We start from the raw sequence: 21,478 nt of genomic DNA, 5'->3' as shown, positions 1-21,478 counted from the left end.
TGTTTTTTTATAAATTAATGAATAAGAGGCATTCTTACTTTTAAAAAACCAGACCACTCCAGACGGAAATCACCCACCAGCCCAGAAATGTGGAAGCCAAAGAAAAATCCTCACCGTCTTTTCGGGTCTTAAAATCCCTACCCACTGCTGATTTACACTGATCTTTGTAATTCGATCTGAGAGATCATCCAATGCTCTAGCATTAGCAAAGCTGTGGGTATAGATTAGGAGTTATGTGCAAGCTAGTCTGAACTTTCAAGAAGAGACAAGGATAACTACTACCATATGCTATTTCCAGAATTGCTACCTGAGAATCTTTAACTGGAGATCCCAGGGCCTCGTACATGCAAAGCATTTGTTTTACTATGGAGAACTGGGCCCTTCTTTTACACAAGTAGTGGAATTGTTTTAAACTGAACTAGCCTTATGAATGCTAATGATTTCCATATATTCTTCAAAGCACAGAGTACTTCACACAATTCATGATTTAGATAACTCACTTCAGGGATGCACTCCATGCTGCTGATAAAATATTTCAGCTTAGTAGCTCAGACTGCATCAAAACTCCTAAACTACTTTAGATTTCTTTCTCAGTAATATGTATAAAAATGTAAGTGAATATAACTGAATAGCGATTAAATAACTTTAGTTACAGTTTTGACTTGAAAGCACTGTTGGTATCATATAAATATATATTACTAATAAATGCCTTATTGATAGCCAAGGCATTTTTTTTTTAAATTGACAATCAGAAGATAAGTAGAACCTAACTGAGTTGCTGGGGGGGTATACTTTACCATAGTGTTTAAAAATATTCCCTTCGGGTGGGGAAAAAAGCAAGCCTGTTCAATCTAAAGCCCCCTCTGTTTCCCAAGCATTCATTCCAATATAAAATTTTATCTTTATCTAAAATAACAAATATATGACTTTTAAAAGCAATTATATAGAAATTCTTCAATGTTTTGAGTTTCAGTTTGCAGACCAGTTGCCTTAACTTTTTCCTGTTACCCTTGATTTTTCTCCCTAACCATCAGGTTCATATCACTGCTTCAGCTTACTCATTTATTCAGAAGTAAACTGTAGTGAGACTGCCAAACAGCTGTGTTTAAGAATACAGTTCTAATGCATTAATGTACAATAGAACAAGTATTAGAACATATCTTGAGTGTACTAGTACGTTTAACCTGTGTGTGTGTTAAGTGCCATCAAGTCGCTTCCAACTCATGGCGACCCTATGAATGAAAGTCCTCCAAAATGTCCTATCTTTACAGCCTTGTTCAGATCTTGCAAATTGAAGGCTGTGGCTTCCTTTATTGAGTCCATCCATCTCTTGTTGGGTCTTCCTCTTTTCCTGCTGCCCTCAACTTTCCCTAGCATGACTGTCTTTTCCTCTTGTCGTCTCATGACGTGACCAAAATACGATAGCCTCAGTTTAGTCATTTTAGCTTCTAGGGTCAGTTCAGGCTTGATTTGATCTATAACTCACTGATTTGTTTTTTTGGCAGTCCACGGAATCCATAACACTCTCCTCCAACACCACATTTCAAAGGAATCTATTTTCTTAAATGTTTAACCTACTGCTGTTGAATTTTTATTTTCTTGCCCTTGTCACTATTATAAGCGGGAAAATTTGTTATTGTTTATTTTATTTTTAAAAAAAATACAGTTCTATCTATGACAAAGCCATCAGGGAATAACTGGCACTACAGTAAAAGGAAGTAAAGTCAAGTCAAATCGCTAAATAGCCCCTCTGGCCCACCGAAAAACCCAAAAACAAAGCCCAGTAATCCCTTTATTAAGAGGAACCAAAAATAACACCGTGTAGGGTGCAAGCTGTCGTTATGTCGGCCGCCCTTCGTAATGGGATTACACGGCTTTTGTTCTTGAGGTTTCACTACGGCGGGGCTTCCTTTCCTAAACTTCGCAACCCATTTCGGGCATGCCTGGGACGAAGCGTGGGTGCCACGAGGCGCCACAGGCCGGGGAGGCTCCAACGCGCGCCAAGGCCTCCCCGGGGGCGGGGGGAGAGAAAGACTCGGCGGGGGGGAGGGGGTAACAGGACGGGCCCCCCCTTCCCTCGAAGTCCACTGACCGGGAGGTAAAGGACCCCCTTCTCGTTCGCCACCCCCCCTCCGCTGCCGAACCCGCCGTCACTAACGTCTCCTGCCTTCGGGAGAGCCGCCATAAGGAACCGCTCGGCCCTCGCAGCGCTTCTTCCTCCCTCCCTTTCCTCCTCCTCGGAGGGACTTCCGCCCGAGGCTGTCCTTGAGACTGCCTGTTTGGTTTCCAGCACACCTGGCCTGTCTGCCTCCAAACGCGACACGCCGAACGCCCGGAGAGGGGGGGGGAGAGAAGAGAACAAGAGTCGATTCCCCTGAGCAAGAAGCGGCAGCGACGGTGCGCGACAGGAGCTGCCGACTCAGGCAGCGAAGTAGACACCCTCCTGTATTTAGGGGGGGTGACTCCGCCATGGATCAGGCGACCGAAGGACCCCTAGAGGACTAAGGCGCCGCCTCAAGGCCGCGCGATGGAGCTGATCGCGGGCTGCTACGAACAGGTTTTGTTCGGATACGCGGTGCGGCCGGCTGAGGTAATTTATATTTTAAAAGGAAGGGAGGCGAGGAGGAGGAGGAGCGGGAGGCGAGAAAGGAGGAGGCCGGGCGCAAGGCGAACTTACCACGAGGGCTGCACGCGCTCCCAGGACCGGCGGGCGGCCGCGCGCGAGAGCAACCGACGGCTGAGCCGCTCTGGCCTCGTCGAAAGCCCTCTTTTCCCAGAAGCCTCTTCGGCACCCTCCTGCACGCAACCCCGCCCTGTAGCAGCGTCGATTTGCAAGGCCTCCGTCTCCGCAGGCAGCAGCCGCGGCGGCAGAGCGGACCGTACCACTGCTGCGGGGGGGGGGGATTATGATTTAAACACACAGTTTGCTTGTTTATCTCTCCCTTCCGATCCGCGCAAAGTATAAAAACTAGCATGTAAGGGAGAGACATTTTATCCTTCCTTCTTGCTCTCCTGGTTTTCTGCTTGCTGGCACGTGGCAATCGAGGTGCATGGCAGAATTACCCCAGTCTGTTCATTTCAATTGCCCTGTTGGGACTCTGGAAGTTTAAATATGCCCAGGCTCTGGCAAGTGGTGTTTTGGGCTGTAAGAGCATAGCTGCTGGTACACCCTTTTCTGGAGCAGTATTGGGAGGCGTGAGTCTGACAAACAAGCATGCCTGCATTTGGCCGGGGGGAGGGTTAGTTTACCAGATGCATAAGAGAACAGGACACCTTTGAGCTGAAATGTACTAAACATTTAGGATCTGACTGTAAGGCTGAAACAGAGCAGTGTGGGAGTAAGCCCACAGTGGGACTTGGATCCAAATGGAACAGGAATCTGCTGGGCAAGAAGAACCTAGCCATGCAACTTTGCACAAGTGCAGCATCCTGTTTAAATTGGACCACAATGTACATAATGGGAGGATGCCCATCCAGGCTACAGATCTCTGGCATGCTGATGGTGCATGCATAGTTGCTGAGGGCCCACTTTAAGCAAGTTGCTGTGCTTGTACAGAGTCATACAGTAAGTTCTTCTCCAACTGCATTGCATTTAAAGTGGACCTCAATGCATAGTTTTAAGCTGTTGCACAGACACAGCTATTTCATTGCTTTGTTTTGGGCGTGATGTCATTCAGACATTTAAAAAGTACCAGCGACATGATACCCTTGACCTGCAACCCTGATATTATTTATTTTATTTACTTACTATATTTGTAGTCTCTCAGTGAATCTCAAAGTGGATTACACAGTGTAAATTGATACTGTCAATAGTAGAGACATCTGATAAGCAAGGGACTCAGATTACATAATTCAATAAACACTATGGGAAAAACCCAAACATCCTCAGTGTAGAAAATACCTAAAACCTGTGGTATACCCATTGCAGGGAAAATGTTAATTGGATTTCTTTTTTGTTTTAATCGGGTCACATTTGACTCCTTTTCCACCATCAGTCTAGTTCTGACATGGGTGAACACAATTTTTCATGCGCAATCCGTATTTTTGTACTTAGTTTTTATTTTGACACACCCTGCTAATTTATGCTATCCTTTATTTAAATTAACATTCCCTGTTTCAAAATTGGCTTTGTGAAGCAGTCCTCATTAAAGCATGCTTGGGAGGATGCCATGACTCCTCAAATACATGAGAAAGCTTACGCTTGGTGGTCTTCTCATTAGTTTGTCAAAAGAAAAATGGGCTATAGTACATACTGTAGTACTAGGGTTGCCAACCTCCAGGTGGGGCCTGGAGATCTTCTGATATAATTGCTCTCCAGACCACAGAGATGAGAAATGGCTGCTTTCAAGGGTGGGCTCTATGGCCTTTTTTCTTCTGGGGCTGTTTGGCCCTAAAACCTGAATTGCTGCAGGAACAAAGTGGGTGTGAAATTTGGACAATGAAGACAGCTGACAGGAAGAAAGATGATTGGTTTGAAATATTGGAGGGTTTTTCTTTTGGCTTTGTTAAATGCTTTTCCCTCTGCTGTTTTGCTGGGTAGATTCTGAGGAATAGCTTATTCAAATAAACTGTGTCCTTGTGGATTGTATGCAATTGAAACATTCGCTCATGTCTTCTTTGTTTGTGTGCTGGTGGCCCAGTTGAGATTTCTGGATTCAGCTAGTGCTTCTGCTGCTTCCCCAGCTTTTTTACGAGCTGGTACTGATTTTGGTGTAACACTGGCTCTGGCAAGGTTTTTTGCTGCAGTGGCTTCGACATGAGGGTGAAATTAGAGGGTGGTATCAGTGTGTTTTATGTTGTCCAAGATTGTTGGGTCATCAGATTATTTGAAATAAAGAATACCCTCCCTCACTGTGGCCTGTGTTGTTGAGATAGATTGCAATAAATCGTGATCTTGTGGATCATGAATTAGACACACACAAAAAGTTCAAGACACATTGCTTTCTTTCAGTAAATATAGAGGTTTACTATATCAAAAAGAGGATAAACCTGTAGATATGAGCTATTAATTTATATTCCAATTCATTTCCTGAACTCTTGCCAGCACATGGCTAACAGGCTATAAGGCTTAAAACATAGTAAAGAATACAGTTAACATTATCTACTCGAGAAAGAAGTGAAAAGAAATAAGTCTCTTTAACCAAAACAGCAGTTCAACTGAAGCTTCTAGAATCATGCCAGAACATCACATGACCAATCGCTCTTGCTCTGACCAGACAACATTTGCCAAGTGGCTAGCACCATCCCCCTGAGTCAATGTAAATGAAACACAAACATTTAACTCTTTTTGTAATCTTGGCAGAGACAAAACTCATATACTAATTCCCAACATGGGTCTTTTCCAGGGGCTTAGTCAGCTCCCAGCCCAGAGCCTATTGCCTCTTAGACCCATGCCGCTATGGCTGAGTCTGAACTGTGCCATAGCTTGCTGCTGGCCAACATGGGAGGCAGCAGAGTCTGAACCGTTGCTTCCTGATTAAAGCTGAGCCTGGGCCAAGAGCACCACTGCAAGGTTATAAGTAAATCCTTCAAAATATTGTGATGGAGCCACTAGAAAGGTTTGTTTTGTTTTATGTTTTATTTTCAGAACTGGGCAGTTGTTTCTGATTTCACCCACCACGCCCACAGTGCTTCATTGTCAGCAGTCGCTGTGAATGACAGATATGTCGTTACGGGCAGCCGGGATGAAACTATACAAATCTATGACATGCAGAAGAAAGTAGAACATGGGGCATTGCTGCAACACAATGGTGAGGAGGTTGTTCTTCTTGAATTAGTTGCATGTGATGGGAATGGGCTGTGTATCTGAATGCTGGTTCCCAGTAGGATTTGACAGGCTGCAGAAGGCTTGCTCTAATCCAGAGGCTCATTATGTATGTGGAAGCACCAGTGTGCGCATGAAATACCTCTGACTTTTCCATTCATTTCAATGGAGAAGGGACCCATTCTTTCCCAGCTCAGTCACATTATTTTGCCTTACTAAAGATCTTTGCTATTAGGTTCAAATCATATTTTGTAATTCACTGACTGATTGACTGAATTTTTTTTAAATCATACTTGTAGCTTGCCTTGAGTTCCAGCAAGAAAGGGAGACTGTAAATGAAAGTAATAATAATTCCCATTAAAGTGAATGCAGGAGCCAGTTTAGACTGGAGCTCTTGTGTGCACACTGAAAATCTGGTTTTATTTATTGACTTTATTTATAGTGTGCCTTTCTCATTGACAGTCAAGGCAGATTATACAGTGTAAGTCAATACAGTCATTAGGATAGGTCATCCAGTAAACTATGAAATAGGATTTGTATTGCATGAGTCTGAAACCAAGTAGAAATCTGAAACTGAGCTGAAACAAAGCATACCGGTAAGCACATATAGCTCATTCCTGAGCCTGGGGGCCAAATGGGCTTAGTAGGTGATCAACCCCCTACACCAGCATCCGTGCCACTTGCTCCATGCAAACTAGAACGAATGCCAGCATAGTGCCACTTGTGGTGGGCCTCTAGGAGTGCAGCGGCAGCAGCTTGGACACCAGCAGCTTGGACACCAGCTCGGCCTCCCACCAGTGTCCTGCCGGCACAAGTACTCGTGCCGGCATCCTGGGAAGCATTCCCGGGGTATTCCGGGGGGCAGGGCTGCCAGTAGGCAGACTCCTAACCCCTTTCTGCCCGGGAATGCCCCCTTCAGAAACAACAGTGCTGTGCCAACTTTTTGTTGCCGCAGCATCGCTGTTTTCAATGGGGCTATTTCCCCCATTTCTGCATTTTTGTTTTTTAAAAATGTTTTTCCCCCCTGCAGCAGCTGCGAATCCTCTTTGGAGGTGTTGCAGCTGCACCTCAGCCACACTGTCCCCGGCTGCTGCAGGGCTCAGGAATGAGCTATAAACAATGCAGACGTTACATGGGAGGATCATACACACAGCTGTAATTCAGCACATACAATCTCCTTGCTTATTTCAATTATTAATAGAAATTCTTAATAGAAATAAACTGGATTCCAGTGAAATGAGCATAGGCCATATTTAGAATCTGTGAACTTCTAAGAATCAAATGAGAGCCATACTTTCCCGAAAGTTAGTTTAGTAAATCTGCTGTTGACTTTAAATGTAATAAAATAGCAGGCACTTCTGGCAAAAAGGCACAAAACAAGCTGTGCTAAATCATGCAGGTAAGTATATTGTGAGCACACAAACATGAGCTTTCAAAACAGTATGTTAAGTACAATACATATACAGAATGATCATAGTCTCAACCCGTATGGGAGTACAATACAACAATCCATCGGACCCTAAGGTTCACGAAGGTTGGGTTAGCGAGAGCCAAAGTATAGTGTCCTATTTCGTGAAAGCTTTTTCGATATTGGCAATCCCACGACGAAAAGTCATTATCCTTTGACTTTAAATGAGCATTTTGAAAATATCTGATGTATTTATGTTTGAAACGTCTGCAGTGTATTAAATAGAGCTGATCGTTTTGCTCTTCAGGCACCATCAGCTGCTTGGAATTCTATGGCAGGACACACCTGCTGAGTGGTGCTGAGGACGGCTTAATATGCATTTGGAACGCCAAAAAGTGGGAATGCCTGAAATCAATTAAAGCACACAAGTAAGTGTTGCTGTTGTTTTTATAACTACACCACTTTTTGAAATACACTGTAAACATATATAATTACAATCAACATCACGAAACAATTGTAAAAGTAAAATAGTTGAACTAGGATGTCGGAGGTGCCGTTTCAAATTGCCGCTGTACTGTGGGAGTGGTGATTGGGCCCCTTTTTGTCATCCTAACCTGTCTTGCATGGTTGTTGGAAGAAGAGAGAATGAGGTGCATTACCCCGAGCCGCTCAGAAGAAGGGCAGAATAAAAATGTACTAAATAAACAATACCATTCACAATGTACAAATAATTTAATTATTATTATTAAACACTTTTAATTCTCCCCAGGCAGCAAACAATTAAAAAAAATAGAAATATAAAAAAACGACTCAAAACACATGAAGGAGAGGAAGGGTTAATGAGAATCACTGAGGGAACCCCGGACTAAACAAAAAAGTCTTCTGCCGCTGACAGAAGAGAACAACAGAGGGAGACAGACAAATCTCCCTGGGGAGGGAATTTCATGTTTTTAGTGCCACAACTGAGAAAGCCTTTTCTTGGGCTGCCACCTGTCTAGCTTTAGAAGGCAGGGGCAACTGAAGCAGGGCCTCCAAAGATTACTGTAGTGGTCTTGTAGGCTCATTTGGGAGCTGGCAGTATTTGAGGTGTGCTGGTCCCAAGCTGTATAGGGCTTCAAAGGTCAATACCAGCACTTTGAACAGCCTAGAAGCAAATTGAGAGCCAGGCTAGATAGAACAAAACTGGGGTACTATGCCCGCTCCAGCCGGAATTCTGACTGCAGCCTTCTGCACCAATTGTAGCTTCTTGGCACTCTTTTTTGAATGCTGGGCATTTTTTATTATGTATGGAAATAAAAAAGTTATAGATAAGACCATACCCTTTTGCTTTTCATGAATGTATGTAAACATCTTTTTTTTTTTGCCCCTTCTTTATATCAAATCATTATGTAGTGTAGCGTATACAGTAATTGCAATAAAAAATGAAACTGCAATAAGAGAGCCAGTGTGGTGTAGTGGTTAAGAGTGTGGGACTAGTATCTGGAAGACCCCGCAGGGATCTGGTTCGAATCCCCACTCGTGCCATGGAAGCTTGCTGGGTGACCTTGGGCCAGTCACACACTCTCGGCCTAACCTATCTCACAGGGTTGTTGTGAGGATAAAATGGAGGAAAAAAGAACAATGTAAGCTGCTTTGGTTCCCCATTGAGAAGAAAGGTGGGGATGTAAATGAATTAAATAGATAAATAAATATATAAATAGTGCCAGTATCAAGCAGCAACTTATAAAGCCCAAGGCTTACTAATACTGCCTGAATCTACCACTATCCTCACAAAAATCTGGAAACTGAGTAAGGGCTTTTTAAATAGGCTTTTTCAGGCAGTGAGTTCTGTTGAAGTCATGACAACTGGGAATACTCTGCTCTAGGCCAATTCAAAATGATACAGGATTGATAGCAAGACGGCAGGTCTCAAAGGATGGGGAACCGTATTGTGAATGAACATGTTTATGTGTCCATGGGAGTAATGGATTACGGCTGACTTTTCCTTTTTATTAGGGGACATGTGACATCTCTTTCTATTCATCCTTCTGGAAAGTTGGCTTTGTCAGTAGGAACAGACAAGACGTTACGGTAAGTCTAAAGGTTGTAAACATCAGGACTCTGTGTTTCTAAATCCCCGAAGTAATGAACAAGAAATGAACGTTACTAAAAGCAAGAATATCACGTTAAAATTCTCTCTGCATATTCTTCAGAAAATATTATGGTACAGTATGATATATGTAATTGGAAGAAATTTTGGTTCCTTGTGGGGGGTCTTAATTTAATTGGCTAAATAAGGTAATAATTCTGCAGGTATAACAACAAAGTTTATTCATAACTGGTGTCCATTTAAATATCATGAATTTATTTCAGGCCAGTTCTGGGTACATGGGTGACCTTGGAGCAACCCCAGCTAGGCATGTCCTTTGCTTTATCCTTTACCATTTGTTTCATACCCTGCATGTCTCTCTCTGCCTGCCCCTGTATCCCAGCTAGCAAAGGCAGAATACGCATGTTTGTGTACATGCATGCTTTCTCCTGATTTGCCAAAAGACTGAGCCATACAACTGGAAAATGTGGCAAGAGGCTGTTCAAAGGAAAGAATGAGAGGCAGGAATGATACCAAAGCTGGTGGCAGCCAGACATTCAAGGGACAGTTGCTCAGTGGACATGCACTGTGGCTAGACTTTGGGCAGTGGTCTTGCCTGTCCAAACAAAGCCTGGGCTGCCATGAATCCTCACCCGTTCTGCCCCGCCCCCCAAAAGGATTCATTCTAATTTTCTGAGTATGTGATTAAAAAAATTTTTTTTTTGTAAAACAGATACGTTGTCATATGCTATCCAGCTATGGAGATTAAATGTGTGGTTGCAAAATTCAAAATGAAATCTAGAATTTTGCTAAAGGAAAGAGTGGATGAACAGCTTTTAAGAGAAGGTGGTTTTTCAGCATTTGGTACTTTGAAGTCACATAATTAGAAAGAAAACACCGCCTTAACAATCTGCTTTTTCTACTTTGTAAACCAGGACATTAAAAACATGAGGGATATTTTGGGACATCATTTCACCTGATGTTGTCTTAGAATCTAAACCAGAACATTTCAGCTGGTTTAAACAAGAAGGGGGACCCACAAGGGGTGGGGAATCTGAATTTCATCCTCCCCCCTTGCTTGCCCCCCCATCACCATCTCTGTGTCCTTCTCTTTGTCCTGGCCACTTCCAAAGCCCCATGTCAAACATCCAGGCACATGCATGGGCATGCATTGTGGCTGGTACAGTAACTCACAATGCCAGCTGAGCCCCAGCCAAGTTTCTTAAAGTCTGCACTTGTGCAGACATTGTGACTAACTGTGTGTGTGTGTGTGGAGGGGGGGTCCTCCAATATTTTTTGTTGCAATTTTAGATTTTTTTTTTGCAACTCTTGCAGCCCAATCCTGAAGGGGGGGCAGTTCTGCGGCAGCTGGGAGCAGCACAACTGCGCCTCCTCCTCCAAGGCTTCCCGGGTGGGTGGAGGGAAAAAGAGACCTTCCCAAATTAAAAAGGGAGAAAATCCCCCATTGCCAACAACGGGGCTGCACCACTGAAAAAAGGGGGCGTTCCCGGGGCAAAAAGGCTGTGGCGCAGGCTTAACGGAAGGGCTTTCGCTGGCAGGGCTGCCCTGGCATGTTTGCCCATGTCCTGGCGTAGGTGCCACCTTGTGATAAGGTGGCACCTATGCCAGCGCGGGATCACACTTGCTCCAGAGGAATTTTGGACCCCTCCTTTTATAGGGTTGCCAACTGCCAGGTAGTAGCAAGAGATCTCCTGCTAATTCAACTGATCTCCAGCCGGTAGAGATCAGATCACCTGGAGAAAAATGGCTGCTTTGGCAATTGAACTCTATAGCATTTAAGTCCCTCCCCTCCCCAAACTCTGCCCTCTTCAGGCTCCGCCCCCAAAATCTCCCACCGGTTGCGAAGAGGGACCTGGCAACCCTATCCCTTTAGGAATAGGCTCCTGGAGTTGTTTGGATTTTCAGAACCCTAAATAGTAGCCATGGCCCATTGTACAGTTTTTGCTCTCCCCTGGCAGGCTAGCCCTTGGCTCTTCGATTCAATGATTAGAGAATTGTCCTCAGCTCATCAGCTAGACCAGCAGTCTTCAAACACTTGTATCCAGTATTTTCCTGCAGCCCTGCATCCAGCTACTTTTAATATTTTTTTAGCCATGCAATCTGCTTTCTGTCTTTCCCAGATGCTTTGTTTGCATTGATAAAAAATATTTGTATCCCATTTCCCCCCTGATCAACTTGATTCAGATTGGTTTTCTGCAGAGCTCCTGTCTCTGTAACAGCTGTGAAGAAGAGGGAACTGAAGTTGATGAAGCTTGTTGTGTAGGGGTGACAAAAGCTGTAACTTCTGAAACTCTTTCTGTGTAGGAATTAAGGCTCTGCTCCCGCTGTTCCTTGGGAAGAATTTTTTCAGGCATGTATTGTCTTCAGAGCCTGTTTGAACTCTACCCCCTCCTTTTTTGCCCACTCTCACCAAATTAACTTGCATATATAAGGCTGTTTATTGTAGTTAAGTGTGGTGGGGAGGGAGACCATTGGGTTCATTGGCAAGCTGCAACATCACTTCTTCAGTGAAATGCTTCTTAAGATGAAATTTTTCACTATCAAAAGGTGTAGAAGACTTTTCCCTTTTTTCCAGTAGATAGAATTAGAAATTTGGTGGAGCACTGAAAAATACTCGTATAAAATATTTTTCCTTTTAGAGAGAAAATTATTTTTTTACAAAGCATTTTACTCATTCCAAATGTGCAAGTATGAAAAAATTTGACGTCTTTCTTATATTTTTCAATGGGAAATTTGTGGAGTACTGAAAAAAACTCTTATTCTGTAGCTATATACATTTTCAAGAATTTATTTCTTTAATGTAAATAATGTTGGCAACAATTGATATGCTAAAGTCCATTGTTTTCAGTGGGATAAAGTATCTTAATATCAAAACCTGCCTATAAGAGAGTTTCTGTCCAAGTAATACACTTTTTTTTTGGTTACTACAGAATTTGTTTTCTACCTTCACCTTCAGGTTTTTCCTATCTCGCAGATGGCAAAAATTAAAGATGCATGTGCTATGGTAGCATAGGGTCAGCAGTTTGCAAATCTTTACTCAGTATACAGATATTTTATACTTTTAAACTCCATAAATATGTCAAATGATACAATTTTATGTGGTAAATAAGTTACAAATGACACATTTTATGTTGTTCAATCAATAAAAGTACTATAGTTTTGCTAGGAAAATGAGGATTGCATGTATTTCCGTATCCCTCCAAAATTTATGTTTTCTTTCCCCCAAACCTTTGTTGTTTTTTTGCATGTTTTCAAAATTTCCAGAAATTTTGCATCTCTATGTGGAAGAGAGTGGTTCAAAAGTTGCTGTAGTATTTTTCAAATTGTTGATCTAAGATGCCAATAAAGGTATTGTATTGTAAAATTGTTGATCTTTAAGGAATTAGGCTCTTATTTCCACTCCAAAAGATGTCTATTCAGCCTCTTTGTTATTGTTGTTTTTAGAACATGGAATCTTGGAGAAGGAAGATCGGCTTTCATAAAAAATCTAAAACAAAGTAAGTATATTGCTTTTGCTTTGCTATATTTATCAAAATATTGAAGTTATATGTGTTTAAGCACGCACCACATTAGAGAACATGTACATTGTAGAAATCTTTCAGTCACATCAGTGAGAGACCACAATTATTGTTGCTGTATTTGTAATGCAAATGCGAACAGTGAAAACCTCTGCTTGCCCAGTTCAAATGTTTACTACACCGTTTGTCACTAATGCCAACATGTCCAGTAAAATGCTGTTATAAATAACTAGCCTTCCGATTGGCGATATTCCTGGCTGAAATATGATTTTATTCCTAAATCATATTTCTCCTACAAATCCTGCACAAAGCCTCCACCAATCACTGATCAAGTCCTTTGTCATTTTTTGTCTCTCGCACCCAACCTGTTGCTACATCTCTTGGAGTAGCAGCAGGCAGTCACTTGTAGAGACATCTTGTGTTTCTTCCCCCTTTATAGCTAGGACTGGTGCTTCTGTTAGGGGCTTCTTCAGTAGCTGTATTTGTGACAATTCTGCTCTAGGCACAAAGTTTAATTAAAAGCGAAAAAAGACCCCAAGCCTGCAAATCAAGAGTGAAAAAAAAATTTTTTTAAATGAAAGCTGAGATTAAATGTATTCACCATCTGGATAAAATCCTTCACTTATGTGGGAGGTGGCTGGTAAATGTTGATCATTCAGTTTTGATTATTATTTACCTGGACCAGCACTGTCACTATTGCAAAAATAAAGGTTGTATTGGAGAAGTTCTCTTTATTTTCCAGGTGATGGTTTGGGTACAGGAGCTCTGTATCCAAGCAAAACACAACAACAACCAACAACAACAAAACATCATAGCATTTTGTCCCCACTTGAATTTCTGCTTGCACAAGATAAGAACATAAGAAGAGCTCGGTTGGATCAGACCAGTGGTCCATCTAGTCCAGTATCTTGTCTCACACATTGGCCAACCAGTACTCTGGAGGACCAACAACAAAGCACAGAGGCTGAGGACTTCCCTTGATGTTACCTCCTGGCACTGATATTCCAAGGTTTACTGCCTCTGAATGTGGAGGTTACCTTAATCACCATGGCTAGTAGCCACTGATAGACCTGTCCTCCATGAACCTGTCTAATCCTCTGACCGCAAATTCCACATTTTAATCACTCATTGGGTAAAGAAGTATTTCCTTTTGTCTGTCCTGAATATCAACTTAATTGGATGCCCTTGAGTTCTGGTATATTGGGAGATGGAGAAAAAGTTCTCTATGTCAACACTTTCTCCCTTATGCATACTTTTATAAACTTCTATCATCCTCCCCTTAGTTGTCTCTTTTCTTATAAGAACATAAGAAAAGCCCTGCTGGATCAGAACAAGGCCCATCAAGTCCAGCCGTTTGCACACACAGTGGCCAACCAGGTGCCTCTAGGAAGCCCCCAAACAAGACGACTGCAGCAGCACCATCCTGCCTGTGTTTCACAGCACCCAAGATAATAGGAATGCTCCTCTGAAAAGTCCCATACTTCAGCTTTTTCTCATAGGAAAGGTGCTTCGACCCCTTAATCATCTTGGTTGCTCTCTTTTGTACTTTTTCCGGCTTTGCAATACCCCTTATGAGATGTGGTGACCAGAACTGCACACAGTATTCCAAATGAGGGTTTACTATAGATCTATACAGGGACATTTTAATATTGGCTGTCTTATTTTCGATCCCTCCTAATAATCCCTAGCATGGAATTTGCCTTTTACCCTGCCGTGGCACATTGGGTTGGCACTTACATTGAACTATCCACTACAACCCCAAGGTCTCTCTCATGCTGTCTCAGCAAGTTCAGACCTTATCAGTGTATACTTGAAGCTGGAACCTTTTGCTCCAGCGTGCATCATCTTACACTGACCTCCATTGAACTTCATTTGCCACACTGTTGCCCATTTACCCCACTTGTGAAGATCTTCCTGGAGCTCTTCAAAGTAGGCCTTGGTTTTCACCATCCTGAATAATTTTGTGCCATCTACAAATTTGACTACTACACTGCTCACCCCCGGTTCCAGATCATTTATGAACTTGGCTCAGTTCAGCAGGACCTGTAAGACAGAGCTGTTCTGCCAGGCCTATGGTGGAGGGCAGCGATGGTTCCATCACGGCTGGCCTCCCTGCGCTCTCTGTACCACCTGCCCATTTCCTGCATTTTCTATGTCGGTCAGTTTCCGCCTTTCTTCCAGGCCGTAACGCTACCAGTACCAATATTAAAGGTGTCTTTGGATTTCATGGTTTTAGTTTGTTGAACTGTCAAGTTGTATTATGGATTTTAATGATATTTATTGTTGTGATGTTGTATTTTAACTGGAATATTATTGGTAACTATGTTTTGGATGTCAGCTGCCCTGAGCCTGACCTTGATTGGGAAAGGGCAGGTTAAAAATCTAATAAATAGACACCTAGCCCTGGTCCCAATACTGATCCTTGTGGGACCTCACTGCTTACTTCCCTCCATTGTGAGAAATGCCCATATATTCTGTCCAAGATGTTGTACAACCAATTTCTGGGCCATATAATACATAAGAAAGAAAGCGCTTGGTGTTCCACAAGATATTGCACAAACAGAACTACATTAAGTCCAGTTATGTTTCCAATGGTATATCCCTGGATCCAAGCCAATGTACATATAGAATCTCCAGGGAACCCTTGTCTTTTGCATTGCCATTGTAAACCTATTATAAAAAATAAAAACAATGTGTACAACATAGCAGTGGCAAACCACCTTTGCTTAATAACTTGCCTTGAAAACCCTCTGGGGTCACTGTAAGTCAGCTGCGACTTGACTGCACTTAACACACACACACACACACAACATTGGATTGGTTCTGACCTGATGTTCCTGATCCTCCAAACCATGGCAGGTTCACACATAACCCTTGTCCCCTCCTCCTCCCCTTCAGATGGTTCGATTCCCTCCCATACTTTCTGTCAACAAACTGTTGCTAGCTATTGAATGCAAACTTGGCAAACTGTTTTGTGTCATGGTTTGCCTGGTTCCCTTGTCATGGCAAACTGGTTTGCCAAGGAGAAGGAAGTAAGGGAGGGAGGGAAAGAGAGATCATGATCCTGAGGCTCAGGCAGAAAGCTTCCAGCTATGATGTATATGTGAACCACATCATACTTGAATATATTAAGTTTTGCCTTGCTTGAATCATTACTTGCATCAAGTACATCAAGTACATCAAGTACATCAAGAATAATTTGCTTGAGAGATTGTTCCATAATGTTTAAGCCCTGTCATGAATAAAACTTGATATAGATCAATATCTTTGAAAGGCACCTCTCACCTTAAACATTATATAGATGTAGAAGGAGGGGGACACTAAACATCATTGAATTTAAGTTATAAATAATTTTAGGAGTTATAAAAAAATAATTTGGATTGTTGATAAAAGATAACCTTCAGAATATTCTCTCTCTTCTGCAGTAAGTGATTATTTTGTTCTTACTTTAAAACCTTTCTTTTACAAATCCAATTTCATTTTTCCCTTGATAACTTAGATGCACATCTTGTGAAATGGTCACCTAGCGGAGAATTGTATGTGGTGGTTATAGCTTCTAAAGTCAATATATACAAACTTGCAACTGCTTCTATCTCTGGCACCATCGTTACAAAGAAAAACATATCTTCACTAAGATTTATTACAGTAAGTAGAAAACAATGATGAAATAACAAAATCATTAAGAATACATATATTTTCATCTGTGATTTTTTAAATTACCCATTCTTAAAGGATTGCATACTTGCTGTTGCCGGAGATGACGAATTGGTACGATTATTTGACTGTGAATCACAGGACTGTCTTTGTGAATTTAAAGCTCATGAAAACAGGTACTTTCTATTTACCATAGAACAGGCAGGACGTTTGGTATGTTTTGGCTTAATGTTTTAAGTAACTATTTAAATTTTCTGTAGGCCCTTATTATATTTTTTATAATGAATATTTTTATAATGAAAATGTCAATGTTAAGCACTTGAAAATCTAACTGATTTCAGTGTGAGATAGTTAAGCATGGGTTTTTGTTATAAGTAAAGATGCCTAACTGTATCTTTTGTTCCTATTCAATGTATAAATGTGTATTATCTATAAACAGAGTATTATGATAAGTTGGTGGTGATGGAAAGTGCTGTCAAGTCATAGCTGATTTATGGCAACCTCTTGGGGTTTTCAAGGCAAGAGACCTTCAGAGGTAGTTTGCCATTGCCTGCCCCAGCGTAAGAACCCTACTATTCCTTGGGGGTCTTAAGCATGGATAAGAGCGGATAAGGATAAGAGCGGTGTAGTGGATAAGAGTGGTGGACTCTAATCTGGAGAACCAGGTTTGATTCCCCACTCCTCCACATGAGCGGTGGACTCTACTCTGGTGAACTGGGTTTGTTTCCCCACTCCTTCACATGAAGCCTGCTGGGTTACCTTGGGCTAGTAGTCATAGTTCTCTCAGAGCTCTCAGCCCCACCTAGCTCACAAGGTGTCTATTGTGGGGAGAGGAAGGGAAAGTGACTGTAAGCCGGTTTCAGACTCCTTAAAGGTAGAGAAAATTGGGGTATAAAAACCAACTTTTCTTCCCATCCAAATACTGAGCAGGGCTGACCCTTCTTAGTTTCTGAGATCTAACGAGATTGGCAAAGCCTGGGCCATCCAGATCAGGACATATGACAAATTACCAAACAACTATTTTGAAACCATAAGTGGAATATTTATCTGTTCTTTTACCTCATGAGGATTTTTTTGAAATTCTTCTGATTTTGATGTGGTATTAAATGTCAGTTATTATATCATAGAATAAAGGATATATACAGTTTTAAAGGGGAAGATTTACACATTCTGGTGACTGCATCGAGTGATGGATACATTAAGATGTGGAGTCTTGATCCTGACAAGGTTGGTATATTACAGCCTATTCCTGAGAGCTGCAGTGACCAGGGACAGTATGGTGGCGCTGCGGCGCCTCCAAAGAGGTTTGCCCGCTGCAGCAAGGGGGAAAAAGGGCTTTTTAAAAAGTAAAATTTAGAAGAGGGGGAGGGAAACCCCATTGAAAACAGTGATGCTGCACCAGCAAAAAGCTGGCTGTTGTTTAAGGGGGCGTTGAAAGTTCCCGGGCTGAAAGGGGTTACAAGTGTGCCTACTGGCAGCTCCACCCCTGGAATGCCCAGGGGACGCCTCCCGGGATGCCGTCGCGAGGACTTACGCTGGTAGGATGCCGGCGGGAGGCTGAGGTGGCGTCCAAGAGCCATGCTGCTGCAGCTGTCCAGGGGGGCAAGTGCAAGTGGCACTATGCCAGTTTGCATGGCTCAAGTGGCACGGACACCAGCGTAGGGGTCACGTTGCCTCCTAAAGCGATTCAGCCCCCAGCCTCAGGAATATACTGTTAGTGACGTGACTGCATTGTCCACGGAACACTACTTAATTCTAAGAAGAGCACTTGATCTTATTAAGCAGTTTCACTGGCAATTTTATGCATGCTTTTTGGGGAGTGAACCCACTTACATCAATAGGATTTTCCTGCTAAACATGGGTGCCTATATTTCACCATTGGATGATTTGTGCTAATTGATTTGTGGTATAAGATAGGGGCAAAATTGGTGTTCCTTTACAGTTTAAAAACATGCTAGAGATCTGACTATGGATCTTCCAGCATCAATTCTAATCTGATCCTTAGTTTATTATTTTATTTGCATTATTTATAGTCCGCCTTTCTCACTGAGACTCAAGATGAATTATACAATGGAAGTCAGTGCTATCAAAAGAATAAGACATCTGATAAACAAAGTAATAAGAACAGGATTACAGAAATCTGAAAATAAAGCATAAGTATTAGATAATATGTTAACAATGCCAAAACAAAATGTGGAATTACATAGGTAGATAACAATGTGGTGAGAGGAACCCAGTACATACAGCAAACAGATAGTGTGGCACAGAGTTCTTGGGGTATTCTGTGCTGCAGAAAAACGTGGTTACTTATCTGTATTTTATTTTTTTTTAGATTAAGAGTTCTCCATCATTGCTGTGTGAAGTCAATACCAAAGCCAGACTCACTTGTCTTGCAGTTTGGCTCAAAAGCAATTTGGAAGCTAAACAGACCTCTGATGAAGCCAGAGCATCTTCATCTCAAGGTACCATAAGCTTTTCTTGGAATTCTGTTAATTTTCAGCTATATGTTACACATCAATGAGATGTTTAAAACATCTTGCTTAACCAGATTCCATCATAACCATATCTTGCGATATAGAAGGAAGAAGCTAACTGGTTCCATTCAGGCATAAAATAGCAACTGTATATTTTTTGAGATGGGTGATTTTCTGCCCTGACCAAATATGTACAGCTGGTGAACTCTACAGAGATCAGAAACACAAATTGATAATGGTATTTCTTACATAAGCCAGTGGTCAAAATTAATTATCAGGAAAATCAAGTCTGTCGGTATTCCATTTGATTCTCTTTTGATGCTTGGGAAAGAGCAAGCATTTAGATTGATACGTCGGTGCCTACTAGATATAGAAATGCAGACCCAACCTCCCTAGCTAATAGACACTGTTCCCCCATGTTTCATGGTATTACTCCGACTTATGGAGCTACAGTTTCCTACTTGTCTTATTTGGAGTCACTGGACATTCGCAGAGCTTTCATGCTCGCTAGACTTAACATTCTTCCTTCAGCTATTCTACAAGGAAGATAAAAAGGAATCTCTTTTATTGATAGGTATTGTCCATGTAAGACTGGGGATCCTGAACACTTAACCCATGTGCTGTTGTACTGCCAGCTTTACATGAGGCCGAGGAATACCTATATTAAACCCCTACTGCCCAGTGTCAGTCTCTCTCAGCTCAGCAGTTGGTGATGTACCTTTTATCTGATAGAAACCCCTCTGTCACCCGACAAGTAGCTAGTTTTCTCCTGTCTGCACAAAGGATTCGCGAGCAGTTTGTTCGTACTTCTAACTTAGTTCTAAGTAATGTCATTTTAATGTAACCTGTTTTAACCGTTTTCGCAACTCTGTTTATTGTATGCTGATGTAAATGCCTAATAACGGTAATGACAACGATGATGATAATGGTATTTAAATTTTGGTTTAGACAAATGTGACCAGATGGGCTGAAATAAATGCAATAAAAATAAAAAATGGAAGCTTAAAAAAAAAATTCTTATTTGTAAATATAAGTTAAATGAAGTTTCACACATTAGATAGAACAGATGGTGTAGTGGCTAAGAGCAGTGGACTCTGATCTGGAGAACCGAATTTAATTCCCCACTCCTCCACATGAGCAGTGGAGGCTAATCTGGTGAACTGGATTTGTTTCCCTACTCCTACACATGAAGCCCGCTGGGTGGCCTTGGGCTAGTCACAGTTCTCTCTCAGCCGCACCTACCTCACAGGGTGTCTATTGTGGGGAGGGGAAGGGAAGGTGATTGTAAGCCGGTTTGATTCTTCCTTAAGTAGTAGAGAAAATCGGCATATAAAAACCAACTTCTTCTACAGCACAATCCTGAGTGGGGGGGTAGTGGGGGGGGGGCTGGGGACAGCGCAGCCATGCTGTCTCCGGAGTGGCTTGCTGTCTCAGCGCAGCAAGCCGAAAATGTTATTGTAGCAAAACCCTGTTAACTGCTCCATGCAGTTTAAGAGGGCTACGCTTCCTTTTTGCAGGCTCAAGTTTGTGCTTGCAAAAAAGAGCATTCCTGAGGCAAAAGGGCTCAGGGAGCTAACTAAAGTCAGCCCTGCTCTCAGGACCTCCCCCTTTTGAGCTGGTGCAAAGCCTTGCACCAGGGAAACACTGCCGGCGAGGCTACACCGGTGCCCATGGCTCGTGCTGCCATGCTGCTCCCCAGAGCCAGTGTAAGTGGCCCTGCGCCAGCGTTAGTGCCATTTTAGCCAGTGCAAGTGCCCCCCCTTCAGGATTGCTCTACCCATGTATTACAGTTCTAACTTTAGAAAAATGATGTTTTTTCCAGTAGATGAAGAACCACGGATTAAGAAGATATGCTGGACTGACAGTGGTAAGACAGCAGAGAGAGATGGCCAAGAAGCCTCCAAGAAAAGAAAATCTACAAATGTACAGCAAAAGAAAAAAAAGATTTTGCAGAGGCTGAAATGAATGAGTTTTCGTTACCATTTGGCATTATGAATATAAAATAAATTATCATTAACCATACTTTATGTTTTATATTGCTAAAGCAATTTGTCCATTGATACATCATTTTATTAGTCAGCATTTATGACCATTTGATTTATTAATATTAACTAAAATATAATGTGAAATGGCCATTTAATTTAAATCATAGTGGTTTTTATTAATAGTTTGATATCTTGTATTTTCAGGGTTATTTTTTAAAGAGAGAAAATACTTCTTTCAAATAAACCATTTTTTAAAATACAAAAGTCATACAGAAGTATTCACACTTGTTTGCAAGTTAACAGATTACTGCATTCCTGAGTATGGTCGATGTTTTAATTGTTTCTAAAATCTGTTATTTTTTCTGAGGAATTATTGAAGTCTAGAATTCTTCAGTGTCTTAAGTATGTTTAATTGATATTACAGTCCCCCGAGGTGCGTCTATTTATGTTGTGTCTTTTTCTATTCATTCACCATAGAAACCAAACTTTCATTTTACTTTTTTGAACTACTAAGAATTCCATGTGTATTCTGAGGTATTTATAGAACTGATCTGTGATTGCTGACCCACAGAGAGCAGATCATATA

General features: G+C 41.9%; 1 protein-coding gene across 1 annotated transcript; it reads left to right on the top strand.

The window, feature by feature from the left end:
* The first annotated feature begins 2,483 nt into the window (after nucleotides 1-2,483).
* Nucleotides 2,484-20,872, top strand: PAK1IP1 (PAK1 interacting protein 1). The gene is made up of 10 exons (XM_056854521.1): nucleotides 2,484-2,590; nucleotides 5,588-5,750; nucleotides 7,480-7,600; nucleotides 9,168-9,242; nucleotides 12,706-12,758; nucleotides 16,279-16,424; nucleotides 16,512-16,609; nucleotides 17,561-17,660; nucleotides 18,766-18,895; nucleotides 20,730-20,872. The coding sequence occupies exons 1-10, from the start codon at nucleotides 2,528-2,530 to the stop codon at nucleotides 20,870-20,872; spliced, it is 1,092 nt and encodes a 363-aa protein (XP_056710499.1). The 5' UTR covers nucleotides 2,484-2,527.
* The last annotated feature ends 606 nt before the right edge of the window (nucleotides 20,873-21,478 follow it).

This window comes from Euleptes europaea, chromosome 8, assembly GCF_029931775.1.
Source record: "Euleptes europaea isolate rEulEur1 chromosome 8, rEulEur1.hap1, whole genome shotgun sequence".
Lineage (NCBI taxonomy): Eukaryota > Metazoa > Chordata > Lepidosauria > Squamata > Sphaerodactylidae > Euleptes > Euleptes europaea.
This window is presented reverse-complemented; position numbering and strand designations above follow the sequence as displayed.

Coding starts and splice junctions, on each gene's coding strand:
- PAK1IP1 (XM_056854521.1), top strand. CDS start 2,528: ATGGAGCTGATCGCGGGCTGCTACGAACAGGTTTTGTTCGGATACGCG. Junction 7,601..9,167: donor AAATCAATTAAAGCACACAA/GTAAGTGTTGCT, acceptor CCTTTTTATTAG/GGGACATGTGACATCTCTTT. Junction 18,896..20,729: donor CAGAGCATCTTCATCTCAAG/GTACCATAAGCT, acceptor TGTTTTTTCCAG/TAGATGAAGAACCACGGATT.